General features: G+C 33.3%; 1 protein-coding gene across 7 annotated transcripts in view; it reads left to right on the forward strand.

Moving 5' to 3' along the window:
- The window catches only part of LOC108914875 (E3 ubiquitin-protein ligase RNF19A), a 115,996-nt gene that overhangs the window by 81,307 nt on the left and 19,166 nt on the right, over nt 1-15,523 (forward strand). For all 7 annotated transcript variants that reach the window (XM_018720805.1, XM_018720820.1, XM_018720799.2 and 4 more), the window contains 2 exons: nt 565-701; nt 821-918. In XM_018720805.1, the coding sequence (XP_018576321.1) occupies nt 565-701; nt 821-918 (235 nt within the window). The remainder of the gene's footprint in view (nt 1-564; nt 702-820; nt 919-15,523) is intronic.

Consider the following 15,523-nt stretch of genomic DNA (forward strand, 5'->3'; position numbering starts at 1 on the left):
AAAACTAACAACAACGGTGTATTTAGTACCATCACAACTTTATCTTTGTCAAATTTGGCTAAAATTTCAAAAAAAAAAATTATCTTTGATATCATTTATCTCATAAAGAAAAGATGATGGGTATGGACCATGGAGTTCATCTTCTAAGATTTGATGTTATTACTCTAAATTTTTTCCATTTATTTCCAGAAAATTCTATATTGTCATTTTTATCAAAATTTCTGTATACACTTTTGGTGGTGGTTCAAGTGGTGGTTTGGAATTGAATGGTTTTCTAACATTTTGCATGGTAGCATTAACAATACATACAATACATGTAACATTTCTTTAGTTCTTTATCGTGATTGGTTTTGCCTAATTCTAACAACATATCAATCAAACCATGCTCTCGGAATAGCACAATTTAACCGTACTGGTTTTTCCTTGCTGATTTTTGATAAAATTTGACTGTATAATTTTTTGCTAAATCAAAGAAAGAATAATTAAATATTATTTTCAAAATATTGTTAGATCTATCTTCACACATTTTTTTATTTTATTTTGATGAATTGCTCTTGTTTTCAGTCCATCTGGTTGTACCTTCTGGGGTAAGAAGCCGTGGTCGAGAAAAAAGAAAATTCTCTGGCAACTGGGAACGTTGGTGGGTGCTCCTGTTGGTATAGCTTTGGTGGCAGGCATCACCGTCCCTGCTATGATAATAGGTGAGCAGAAACGATAAAAAATGCAAAGTTTTTTATTTCTCACCGATATTTATTCAATGCATTTTAATAATTATTGGAATTGTACGGTTCACCTTTATTGGTATTCGAAATTTTTTTAGGCATTCCAGTGTGGGTTGGTAGGAAGTTGTATACAAGATATAAGGCAGCAAACAAGCACAAGAGGAATGCTGCTATTGTGGGAGGAGTGATTGCTTCGGTGAGTCTAACTTTTATTTTTTATATGAAAACGTGCATAAAACATTTACGTTATTGGAATTAATTTACAGAATAAATTAATAAAGTCGCTACTAAGACATATTTTTGTAGGCAAAGATAAATATCTAAAAATTCGTAATACGTTGATACCGTTTGAAATTTCATTTAAACTAAGACAAAAAAAAACGTAAACATACAATTGAAAGTATTTTAAAACTATTTTCTTTTTATTATATTTATTTAGAAAAATTATACCATAAAATATTTTCCTGCATTAAAGATATTTCTTAAAATTTGCAACGTTATAATTAATTTTTAAATGGTTAAAGCTTGATAAGAGATGACAAAAAAAAAAAAAAAGCATGGAAAATTAATAATGTACTAAAAAAATTGCAAAATATTGTTTTGTTGTTTTGGTACTCCACTTTTTTATATTTTTTTCTCTTAGTTTGACAAAAATAATTGTATTCTCTATGTTATACTAACAAGGAAGATTACACAGGCTGACAAAATTTGCCTGACCCAGAAACCAGAATGTACTTTTCCGAAGGATTTTGATGCTCTAATTCGAATCTGAAGGCCAAATTTCTCAGTTGACTCTGGTTTTTGAGATATCCTAACCTAAAAGTGCCAAAATCGCGATTTTTTGACATTTGAGGTTATCTTATATGGAAAGGTAAATTTTTTTGCTGAAACCATTAATGGGGTCTTAAGATACTATACTTACTTTTTAAAATACACTTGGATTTATCCTGATATCATTTTTCGTCTTTGAGAAATCGCATGTTGAAATTTAGTAGTTTGACTTATTTCTCGATTTTTTAATTACGGACAACATAGCACCACAAACCAAACTCATGGGCATCCGGAAGTAGGCATATCCTACATGTTTTTGGGGTTGCTGATCATGAATCTGAACTCCAAAATACTCTATCATGTCAAATTTTGCAATACTTAAAAAAATGTCTAAAAATTCAGATATATGGCCGATATTTTACGCATTATATCAGTCTGGAAAGACATTTACAGACAAAAGAGGCTAATACGCTTAATCCCGAACTCATAAACTTTAAGCCCAAAAATACTTAGCCCATAGACCCATAAACCCATAAACCATTAACCCAGAAGACAAAAAATGATATCGGGATAAATTCAACTGCTTTTTAAAGAGTAAGTATATCACTTTAAGACCCCGTTAATAGTTTCAGCAAAATAAAATAATTTTTCCATGTAACGTAACTTCAAATATGTCAAAAAATCGCGATTTTGGCACTTTTAGGTTAGGATATTTCGAAAACTAGTTGAGATATTTGAACCTCGGATTCGAATCCAGTGCACCAAAATCCTTTTGGCAAGTATATTCGTGTTGTTGGTTTAAAATCTTGTCGGCGTGTGTTATCGAAGTGTCAGTCTTATTTCTGCAAAAACTATTTATTTTTATGTCTAAAGCACTCTGTATAACTAAAAAAACCGAGAACTACAGAAAAAATCTTTATTGAATTTTACGCCATACAAATGTATAAAAAACGTATCACGAAAATAAAAAAAATTCACAATTATTCAGTCAATATGCCCTTTTATGAAAAACACTTGACTTTCATGTACCTAAACCAGATTTGAACATGGTTTTCACTGTTTAATTTTTCTTAAAAATCATGCAATTCCTTTACTTTTAATTCAGTGCTGTGGTCAGTGTTCAGGGCATTAGTCTGCAGAGTAGTTGTTTCATATCATTTTCATAGTACCTGCGAAATAACAATTCACTCTGTCTTAGTTAGGTCATTTGAAGGTCTAGGTATTAAGTAGCAGTGACCATAAATGTAGCATTGTTACATCTCACTTATATTCACTCCATGTATGTATTTAAGACATTAAAAAATGACTGGATCATTGATTGTTTTCGTCACCTGTGCCATACGTTCAAAAGTATATAATGGTGGGTCTTAGGCTGTTTACTATAATTTAATGCTACTTGTGACATTAGTACGCAGAATAGTTGTTTCCCGCAATATCGTCAGTTTAATATCTTCAATTCTGTTCATCATATTCTAAAAACGGCAAAATGTGCACATCCTGCACATTTCTTGTTCTTTATTTTTGCCCTATGGATAAAATAGGCATAGTTTTGAAACTAAATCAATTTATTTTTCTAAATTGATAGGAACTATGTACTTTCAGATTTGAAATTTGAAACTTGATATATTTTCGCAATTTTATTCAAAATTACCGTCAGTTTTATGCCACTCACTGAAGTTTAGAGACATATTATTGGTATATGCATTTTTTAATTAAGATTGTTGATTATAAATTAAAAAATGTTAATGTAAACCACGGAACAGCAACAACAGATAACCTCTAATCGGCCGTGAATGACCTTTATAGTGCTGTTTGGGACCGATAGATGGCATTCTAAATTATGACTCCTCCTTCTAGCTGTATTGATTTTCAGGTTTTATTATTTCCCATTCCTTTCTGTAGATGTCTCGGCAATTGTGAATCCGTAGCTAATTTTGACAGTGGCAATTAAGATGGTTAATGTTGTCAAATTTCAGACAATACTCTTAGAATATTTTATGTCCCAATGACTAATTCTTGTTTCATACAGGATTTTGTAATGTATAGTTTAAGATATATTACAGAGTTGCTTTCTCTTGAATTTATTGTGAAATATTTTGAGCAGGGTCATATATAATAATGGCCACATTTATAATATTAATTTCATATTTCATAGTTTGCAAAATTATGCATAAGGAAATTATATTTTGAGTCCCCTAAACAGCAAAATTTCCCAGGATTTCGACTAATTGTTTCTTTATGTACATAATTAAGGAGAATTTCCGAATTGTTTCAAATGTTGAAGGCAAATATAAAATTTGTCTTCATAACTTGAACATGTCATATGGTATACCAAGAAACCTTATTTTATCTGAACCGTCTGAAGATTAAAAATGTGGTAACTTATCACAAGATATTTAAATACTTTTGATGTGTTCGCACCTTTTATAAATGCTCCTGCAAGATTTCATTCAAAGAATAACAGCGCTTACAAATCCTTTTTTTTTTTGTTTTTACGTGGAATATAAATACGCAGAATTCGATTGATCCAAAAGCCGCCTAAATGTGCTCACGATTACAGATTGTTATCGTTTTTGTGTGCTTAATTGTTGTGTGTGTTGCGCGAGTAAAAGCAAGGCACAGGTGGTTTATAAAATACATATTTCAAGACGGTTATTAACCGTTTCAGCAGTCACGCGACTGCATTTATATGTGTGGCGAATATGAATCACAGTTACACAGCAACGGCTAATCGGCCGGAGTTTAAATGTTGCAAATCAATAAATTATCCCGACCAATCCCGAGACCAAACGTGTAGCAAGCCTTTAAGTGTCTTAAAATAATTGATAATTTTAACGATCAAACGAGTTTATGCTAAAAAGCAAAATTTTTCAAACGGAATATAAGAATTGTAGTTCCAGACCAACATATTTTTCGTACATGTTACCCTGTCCCGCGGATGAAACTTAAATGACTTTCTTTTTTATACGAAAAAATAACCTTTCAGATATTTCATTTATTTGATTTAACCAGTATCTAGTTTATGTAAATTTCATAATCGCCTGCTCCCTATGGCGGTAGTTTAAATACGTAAAAAGTACTATGGAGCTCTGGAGCTGATCTCGCGGTCTTATCAAGAACTTAGTTCTGGATAATTAACTGCGCATCCCCTGGATCGACGTTCAAATGCCCTCCTCGTAGACTCCATGAGATTGGCTTCTCGTTGCCTCGCGTGGTGAGATTCGAAATAGCGTGAAATCTTTTTGTCCTTGGGTCCTTCTGCTTATCATAGTGGCTTTGACACATCCTTTATGATTTTGTTGGAATGCAAGATGTCTCGGTCGGTCGGAGGGACTATTGAGCAGTTAGGGTAACTTGGCTTGATTTGAAAGTATAGCGAAAATTTGTAATTTATTTTCTATAAAAAAAAGTCTGTTCTTATATCGGCAATTTATCTGGGAGGTCTTTAGTGTCTCGAGACAGGCGATGGCGATAGAGAGACGTTTTTTCTCGTCGTTGTTAATTCTTTTTAAATTGGAAAGTGTAGTAAAAATTAATCTCTGAATAGTCGGCGATTTGTTTCTGTGCATGGAGCGTGTAATATTTCAGGATTATAGAATCCTTCAACCGAGCGGACTCTTAAAATTCGCGCATTAGCCTAGAGGCACATTCAACTGAATTAACCCTCGACTGCGAATTCAGGTCGGCGATAAATCTTCGCGAGTTGTTAAGGTCCACAGTGAAAAACGGCGGTGGGACGTCCCGGCTGTATCGTGATACGACTTTCATGATGCTTCTTTTTGTTGTCCTTTCGGCTGGATGCCTTTTAATCAAATAACTTTTTACTGGGGCCCCGACGCGCTCATATATGAAATATGTATTTTGGGGTGGGCCCTTCTGTATGGAGGATTCTGTTCAGAAATGATATTATCGTTTTGATGGTCCTACTAAAATAGTAATTTCACTAACTAAGGGTGATTTATGTTGGTTGATATTACGGATAGAATTGTCTCTTTGTCACCATCTGACAGATATTCAGCCACTAGTAATGTCTGTGAGAATTGGATCAGGAAATATAATAAAAATAAATTTATTACGGTCCTGATAAAAGTTATATTTGTTGCATTGAAGTTGCAACAGTAACAATCGTTTAATTTTTCATCTTTATTAATTTTTGCAAAATCATTTTCAAAAGTATTTTGTCTTTCGATTTATTGTAATTGGTAAGTGTTAAAGTTTAAACCAAAAGTTCTAAAATAAACTACATTTATTACATATTTCATCATGCATTTATTTCCATTATTAAGTTATACATATATCGTTTTCAATTTATTTTTCCTTTTCTTCGTGTAGCTTGTTTTTATAACAACTTTTAACTTAAAAACAAATTAGGTCCTGATGACTGAAAATAAAATGACGGTTTTAATTATTGATAATAAATATTCTTACAATCGATACGATCAATTACTCATACGAAGGTGTCAATTTTTTATGTTTAACTAAAAAGGTTATATAATTTGATTTATAATTGCCGGTGTTGTAACAGGGGGTGGAAATAATAATTTAGGCCAATTTTGATAAAGTGAATTCTTGGGTATTTCTATTAAATTAACATAAATTAAATTTTACTTTACTTTACCCTACTTCGGCCAAATGCTTTATGCACGGTAGGCTGAATGGAATACAAATTCATTTTGCTTATAATGAAAGCAACGTTTCTACCTAGTATTGATCCTGTAATAAATGTAAACAAACTCAATAGCAACCAAATGATTGCCATGTATTTTGATTCGGCCTTTTTATTCAGTTAACAGGTGTTTCTTTCGCATCTTGTGTATTATTTATAACAAAGTATTTTTTTTTAAGTTTTGATCAATAGACGGTTTGAATAAGTCAATTTACTAAAAAAATTTTAAATGAAGAATAAACATTTTTACGATTGATCCGAGTTGTTTACTAGATATTGCGAGTGTAATTTCGAAATACTCTTAATGCAATTTTTTGAATTGTAATCGTTTTTTTTATCTAAACAGGAATAAAATAGATTGTACGGTTCTGACGTACCAAATTAAGGGTATTAAAGCTGGCATTACCCAGCCGTCACGGTAGTTTTAGATCCGTAGTTTAGGTAAAAGGAATGTACACTATCGACAGTCAGTCTGTAACGAATCTTTAAACCATCAACTTGCAAGATAACTCTTATTTAGAATAAATTGTTAACTATAGTCTGTTTAGAAATGAAAGAGAGTAATAAAAGCTCATTATGTATGCAAATCGTAAATAAATGTAGTACTGGTGCTTATATTCAATATTTTTATATTATGTATTTTCCGTATAGATGAGGTCTACTTTTAACTAAACTGTGCGATCGGACTGTACTAAATTGTAGCAGGTAGCTAAAATTTAATCCCCGACAATCCGTCTTTGTCTATGCCGCTTCAATTTCTCGGTCCATTTCTCTTATAAGTAAACAATATAAGAACAGTATTTCAAAACATGAGGCTACTTTAAGCATCATAACCGGGTTAAGAGGGTTTTTAGTAATTCAAATAAAATTATTCAATATTATTACCAAAATATTAATTTAAATTTAATGAATAGACTTTCATTCCTCACAAAAATATATGTATTTTGAAAATTCAAATTATGGTGAGTAAATGTATTGTTGTATAAATGTACAATAAAGAAAATAAAAAAGGAGGTATATTAAAATTCATCCTCTGAATATTCTGATGAATTATCGTCGTCTCCTAGATTGATATCGATAGGTTCCACAGTAACGTCAATTAAATTATCGAGTTCCCACATTTTCTCCTCTTTTTTTGTACATGATGTATACATCTTTGCCAGTTATCTGCAGTTACTCGTTCCAAGGAATTTTTTAACAAAATTTTCACGTCACTTAATTTAAACGTCGTATTATTTTGCGCTACATCTCCTTTTATCTGCGCCCAGACTAATTCGATTGGGTTAAGCTCACAGTGATAAGGTGGTAACCGTAGTACCGTTATTTGGCGATTTGTTGCCATTTCATCGATAACATATTTTTTATGATCTTTATTAAGATTGACAAGTGTCAAAAGTTCCTTTTCCACCATATTTGTTTCAAAAGAAATGTTTTTTCCGGATAACCATTGAATTATATCGGCTTTCCTCCAAGCAGTCGTAGGCGTCCGCTCGGTCTGCCGTGAATGGTAACTGGCATTATCCATGACAATTGCAGACCCCGGAGGAATAAGATCCAACATCTGTGTAAAATACTCTTCGAAAACATGCGTTCATGTCTTCGTGATAGTCACCTGTATTTTTAGATTCAAATAAAAGTAAACCGCCATCTACAAAACCACTGGCACTACCTATATGTGTCACTATTAATCTTCGCCCTTTACCTGAAGGTGCCTTGAACCCTGTTGAAAGTCCATCCAAAAATGCTTGTCGAAAACATTTTTCATTTTTATCTTGCCATACTTTTGTTACAGTATATCCCTCGTTGACCCAAGTTTCGTCTAGATAATAAATATTCCTCCCTTCGTCGCTGAATTTTCTAATTGATCTTAAGTAGGATCTTCGCCAACAAATAATTTCATCTTTATCGATAAGAACTGACTTCCTGTTTTGCTTTTCCCAGCAAAAATTCAAATCTCGTAAGACGGCCCATAATTTGCTTCTACTGATTTTTGGCAAATCGTTGTCCTCTGAAAGTTCACTTAAAATTTTGTTTAGCGTTGGTATTTCGTTTTTAAAATAAAATGAGTGTACTTTAGTCACTAAACACAAGTCGAATTTTACTCTACTGCACTAGCACGTCTTCGTATATTCAGCTCTAGACTGGATTGATCTGTCACAATACACTGGCTCCTGCCCTATGATGTATTCAGTAAAATATACTGTTACTGTACTGTTACTGTATATACCTGTTAGCATTAGTGTTGCCCGATAATTACCTGAAACGAAATATTAGCACGCCCATGGCCGGTTCTTATCTCGGGGTTTTATTACTCTCTTTCATTTCCAAACAGAGTATAGTGATCAGTGCAGTTTGTTCCTTATTTAAACCATTTGAACATTCGACCTACGGGTCAAACATAGATCATAATATGATATTGGTTTGAGGAAGACGTACTAAATTAAACAAATTATAATTACAGTTTTAATCATGTATAAAATTTCTTGTAACATATTATGTGTATTCTATACATTTACACAGGGTTCGTCACGGTAAGTGGCCTATTAAACGTTTCAGAGAAACCAAAGACAATATGACTCTGAAATTTTGTTTACGGGGGTTATCAGATATGTTCTCTTCAATGAAAATAATGGCATCAACGTAGCACTTCCGGTTCTCAACTTCGTTATTTTAAATGGAACACCCTATATATTATTGCATTATCGACAAGATAAATTCAAAATATGTCAAAATTGTTAAAGCTTCTCTGTACCTAAATCTAACCGTTTTCGAAATAATTTCGACATTTTATAAAAATTTAACAGATGAAAGCGTTTTAATAATTCTTTATATCTTTCTTCATTCTGGAAGCTTTCACTTGGTTTTCGGAATACACAAAGAACATAAGATGCACTACCTTTCCCTATCAAAATTACTTGAAATAAATTGTACTAAGTGTTCCATTTTTCACGTTACATTTTGAAAACTTAAAACCGACAAAACTTTTTAAATTCAAATGGAACACCCTGTGTTTTTCTGCATCATATTATAGAAAATCAAATTCTCTTTTCACCAATATAGGCATTGCTTTAACAATTTTGACTTATTTTTAATTTATTTCAATCAATAATATATAGGACGTTCCATTTAAAATAACGAAATTGACAGCTACTTCCGGTACAACCGGATGGCATTATTTTCATTGAAGAGAACATATCTCATAACCCCCGTGAACAAAATTTCAGTCATATTATCTTTGTTTCCTCTGAAACGTTTAATAGCCCACTTACCGTGAAGAACACCGTATAGGTATGTATATTTTAGTTCGTTAAATTTTTAGGAAAAATGTTATAGACGTTGATAACCTGATCTTCTAAATTGTGATGTTTCTAATTGCTCTTAAAGACCTGTTGTCGAGGGGTACATATTTGTTCATATTTAGATATTATCAGGCAGGTTTTAATCTCTCCGCCGCGCCGAACGAATTAACACCATACCCGTTCGAGAGGTCACGACGACCCCCGACCTGAACCGCACTCAACGTTTACCTGTCGCATATGTGGGGATACTTCAGGACGATCGATAGCGCGCCTCCCATCGCGTAGCTCTTTTGTGTTCCTGCCCAGGACGACGGTGATGGCTTCTTCTCGGGCCTCACTTTTTTTTTATCCTTTGGTTCATCGTCCTCGATATCTTGACCCGTTAAGTTGTTCGAACATTGTCCTCACCGAAGTCAATTTTAAATTTGGTAGAGTCATTTTCTCATAATGCTATATATGTGTTTCCTGTTCCACGTTTGCCAGCTTTCGTTAGGTTATGTTTGGAAAGTTTTTATTTTGTTGCTCCACTGGAAAGATAGGTGAAGTAGGTCAGCTAGATAAAAGTGCGGATCATTTAAAAAAGTTACAAAAAATCTTCTTGTTCTGGGATGTATAGTTCAGTTAGACATACGAGTATATAAATGATGTCGTTTTTCTACAAACTTACCATCTGTTTGCACTGTTTATACCTTCTTTTTTATTATGGATAAACTTTTTGGTCGTTTCTTCAACTAGGAAGGCACCATACTATTAAACTCATCTCTTACCATAATTTATATATTTTTTGTCTTTAAAAAGCGTTCTCTAAAGGTCCAATATTTATGATAATTGGAAGAAGCAAGATTATGACCACCTAGTTCAACGTTTAGCACGTGACTTTACTTTAGTGGTGATCCCCTCATTTTAATAGCAAGGAACGACTTACGTCGGTAAGCCCCAACCACCATTTCGACTGATATCAATCTCTCACATTGATCCAAATCAATGTTTTACCACCCTGCAATACCAACACAAAGCGTGCCTAATTCCCCTCTATGAATATAGCTGAAGACCGTAGTTCCTCTGCGATGAACCCTTGACAGTGGCATTCATCGATTCAACTATTGACACCTAAAACCGCTCGGCCACAGACCGACTCCATCAAATGAAGTGTGTTTATAACACGTCTTCTTAGAAAATTTGATGTGTTGGACGAATAGGTTTGCATTAAACCATTATAATAGAATGGAATAAAGAATGATTTAAAATATTGACATCTAATGCTATTGTTGCAAAACGTTTTAATTTTTGATCCCTTGTTTTGCTTTGATACTGGCTTTATTAAGGAATCTTAATCCTAATACAAAATTTTGAAACCATTAAACTAATCGTAAGACTGAAAATGATGCTTCATTTAATCAAATACCTCTATAATAAATGAATTTCTTTTATTTCGGTAATGCGATTACTTCTGTATCTTTCTTGAACGGCTAAAATACTGACACAAATCTGAAAAATGATTGCGACGTCACGTCCACTTCCACCAATCCCATAAAAGTGACCAGGAATAAAATTCCGAGCGCTACCCTCCCCATGTCATTTTATTATCCCATTATGAATTTAGCCACCCAGAGAGTTCATAAAGGCCACGGACATGTCCGAATTGGGGGAGAATAGGGTGTGCAATTTTCTTCTATCAGCTCTTACACTCTTGTTATTATTATTGAGGAAGTTATTTTTTCTGATTTTTCTGTAATTATTGAAATAAGTATATAGTATACACAAGAGAAAATGGTTTGTTCTGCCTCATACTATGCCATATTTAGATCCCCGGAAACTGATTCTGCTATAGAAAATGCACTATCATCCTTCACAATGGTCAAAATCTATCAATGAAGTCTAAAAAGTGTAAAAGTGTTCAATATTCTGCATTCACTAGGTTTGTCCTTGGACAGAGCCCTGAAAACTTTCGATGTAGTACTTAATGAACTCTTACAAACCTTCCGCTTTGAGTGAATACCGCCTCTGAATCCTAAAAATCTATACAGTTTGGAGACACGAGAATCTCAAACCCTACAAGGCAGACGAGTAACGCGAGTTTATTTATTTTGAGTGTGGCTCTGCAAAGAAGTCTATCTCCAGTCATGGTATGTATAATCGTAAGATCCATTGATCGATGACTCAAAGTTCTTCCCTCTCATCATATAGTCCAGTTGATAGAGGTTCGGCCTGTGTCAAACCTTGATAACCCGGAAATAACTACACAGGCCTACTTTAAATGATGAGTGCAATAACAGACTAATTTGCTGACAAAGGATTTTATCAGGAAAAAAGTTATTAACAATTTAATCGAGAAATTTTTTTTTTTTAGTAGTTTTCTTTAAATAACTCAACGGGATGACTTTGTACGAAAAAATGCTTAGGACATGATTTTGTTCGTAATAAAAATAACTACAAAATGGCGTGGTCCGATTACGAAATTTGCAATAACAAAGCTGTGAGATTGAAAAAACGGTATAAAACGTCAATTTTTTAAAGTTGCTGTACAAATGTCAATTATAAACAAAAAGTGATAAAACTTTCGAAAACTATAGTTCAATATATGTACATACAATNTTGACAGTGGCATTCATCGATTCAACTATTGACACCTAAAACCGCTCGGCCACAGACCGACTCCATCAAATGAAGTGTGTTTATAACACGTCTTCTTAGAAAATTTGATGTGTTGGACGAATAGGTTTGCATTAAACCATTATAATAGAATGGAATAAAGAATGATTTAAAATATTGACATCTAATGCTATTGTTGCAAAACGTTTTAATTTTTGATCCCTTGTTTTGCTTTGATACTGGCTTTATTAAGGAATCTTAATCCTAATACAAAATTTTGAAACCATTAAACTAATCGTAAGACTGAAAATGATGCTTCATTTAATCAAATACCTCTATAATAAATGAATTTCTTTTATTTCGGTAATGCGATTACTTCTGTATCTTTCTTGAACGGCTAAAATACTGACACAAATCTGAAAAATGATTGCGACGTCACGTCCACTTCCACCAATCCCATAAAAGTGACCAGGAATAAAATTCCGAGCGCTACCCTCCCCATGTCATTTTATTATCCCATTATGAATTTAGCCACCCAGAGAGTTCATAAAGGCCACGGACATGTCCGAATTGGGGGAGAATAGGGTGTGCAATTTTCTTCTATCAGCTCTTACACTCTTGTTATTATTATTGAGGAAGTTATTTTTTCTGATTTTTCTGTAATTATTGAAATAAGTATATAGTATACACAAGAGAAAATGGTTTGTTCTGCCTCATACTATGCCATATTTAGATCCCCGGAAACTGATTCTGCTATAGAAAATGCACTATCATCCTTCACAATGGTCAAAATCTATCAATGAAGTCTAAAAAGTGTAAAAGTGTTCAATATTCTGCATTCACTAGGTTTGTCCTTGGACAGAGCCCTGAAAACTTTCGATGTAGTACTTAATGAACTCTTACAAACCTTCCGCTTTGAGTGAATACCGCCTCTGAATCCTAAAAATCTATACAGTTTGGAGACACGAGAATCTCAAACCCTACAAGGCAGACGAGTAACGCGAGTTTATTTATTTTGAGTGTGGCTCTGCAAAGAAGTCTATCTCCAGTCATGGTATGTATAATCGTAAGATCCATTGATCGATGACTCAAAGTTCTTCCATCTCATCATATTAAACTCGAGATTTAGGAAGCCCAGAAATTTCCAAATATAAAAGAAGCTAAACTGGAAGAGGAAATTTTCAATGGACCACAAATCCGTACAGTGAAGTATTCGGAAGAGCAGTGAAAACTACTGAAATACAATCCTGGATATGTTTTAAAAATATTTCTGAAAATTTCTTGAGAACCTTTTCAAAAAATTATAATATTTGGTGAGATTCAAAATGCAACGATGTGCATGAAGCTCTCATTTGCCTGAAAACCTTGGAGGCATGATGTGAAAGAAATGTAGCGCCGGTATTAAGGTGGATGAAAAATATGACTGGCAGATTACTGTTGGATGTACATACGAAAGGAAAACAATAATTGAAAATCACTGTATTGATTTACTGAAGTCTTGAGGTGTTGTAATTATAATTGAATCTATGTTCTCGGTGAATTCACAACTGCCTTCAAAGATGTACATACACCAATATTGTAGACAACTTTTCTTGTGCCTGACAGTTATGGTAATTTTTTAAAGAAATAATAGTATATTTTTACTTGTCGAGCTTATGAAAAACTGGACTTAGTTGTGATCTTGTGAAACATTTTTCGCTACTTCTTTTCCGTAATGTCTCTTCAGCGAAGTTTGTACATCACTTTTTTCTGTTTTTTTTTTGCAAATAGTATTCCGTACTTCTTAGCTATTTCTTTCACGGAACTTCCTCATTATAATTATAATGAATAATAGCTGATTCTATTCGCCAGATTTGACCTTATATTTATGTTCTTACCCGGAAGTTATTTGAAAATATATGTTTTAAAAATGAAAAGAAAAAAGACTTAAAATAATATTAATGAGTTGCATTTTGTAGTTTTTGACTTTTACAACGATGCAGGTATTATTTATTTATTGGAAATATAAACAAATTCGGTTATCGCTTATTTTTGAACTGCAAAACTTGATATTGATGCGTCAGGCAGTATTTGGGATGAGATTCAACCACACATTGATTCAACCCTGAAACTACGTTTTGTCGAACAGTCGATTTAATTCGTGAATACAGCTATTTAGTCAGAAAATGGGTGCGCCCACTCACCCTGCTCTCCCCTAAATGGGGACAGAGCCCCACGAAGTCCTATCGTTCTAGTTTAGGTGATCCTGCAAGGGTCGAAAGCCGGAGGTAATCCGGGAGCACTTGGATTTCTGGCCTCGACGTCAACATTCCTACTTCCAGAATCCGGGTAGGGTAAGGATTTGCAGGCTGGAAGGGTGATGAACGATATTCGGATTCGAAGGGTTGCTTCGGGAAGGCGTCCTTTATGCATCGGAATCGTCGGCCGTAACGGCACGCTGAGAATTTCTCTTGGAAAAAATGTGTGTCGTTACGTTTGCTGACAGTTGTAAGTAATGATCGGTACGAGCATCATATTTCTGTTCCTCGCGTCACAGTAGTTCCTTTTTCTTGTTTTATGATGGTTCTAAATATATACAAAAAGAAACCACAGATATAAGGCTGTGGATTATGGCTTCCTTCTAATAATATGATACATAATAAATCTACCGATTCTTAGGAATGTTCAAAGATAAATGATAACCCAAATCCAGAAACCCGGCAAATCTGGAAATATTGGTGAAACCAAGGAATCGACTGTAAATGCCTGTTCCCCTGGAATTTTATTTTAAAACTACTGTATCCAATAATTTTCGAAGATGATTTTTAAAATATATATCACGTTTGCAATTACCATGATTCAACTTCCAAAAAATGTTTAACGTTAAACAGGAAATTATCTCATGTGATATTAAGTAATTTGCTGTTTTATTTAAAAATCAGGATGTATACTAATCTGGAAGACCTGGAAAATATTAGGAAATTTCTTAAATGGTCATGCTTTTTCAAATTCACTACTAATTTTACGACTATCCACCTGTGTTAAATACGGTTTATTAGCTGTCACATTAAAAATCCGTTCTTTTAATAAAATCTTAACCATATTTAGTTTAAAAAGGTAAAATAGTGTAGAATTAAATAAGTACTTCTTATTCTTCTCAACATTAAAAAAATTATTCCTATTTGGATTTTAATCAGAAGAAGTCGAGTCTTTTTTTAAAAAATCAACTATAACTCCGTTATTTATAGTTATTCAAAAAAAAATATTGAAGAAAGTATCATGTAATTTGTTTATTATTACAATAACGATTATTCCCTTTTAAATAAAATTCGATATGGCACCCTTTCGAAGAAATTGCTATTTTCTTGAAAACTGGTTGATAAAAGGAATTCATTCCACCAGTGAAATAAACTCAAAAAATGGCATTAGAATGGTCCAAGAATTTTTTAAGTCTGACTTAACAACAACTTACTAAACGAATTACATTTAAATAA

This window comes from Anoplophora glabripennis, unplaced genomic scaffold (genome assembly GCF_000390285.2).
Source record: "Anoplophora glabripennis isolate ALB-LARVAE unplaced genomic scaffold, Agla_2.0 scaffold19, whole genome shotgun sequence".
NCBI classification, from domain to species: Eukaryota; Metazoa; Arthropoda; class Insecta; order Coleoptera; family Cerambycidae; genus Anoplophora; species Anoplophora glabripennis.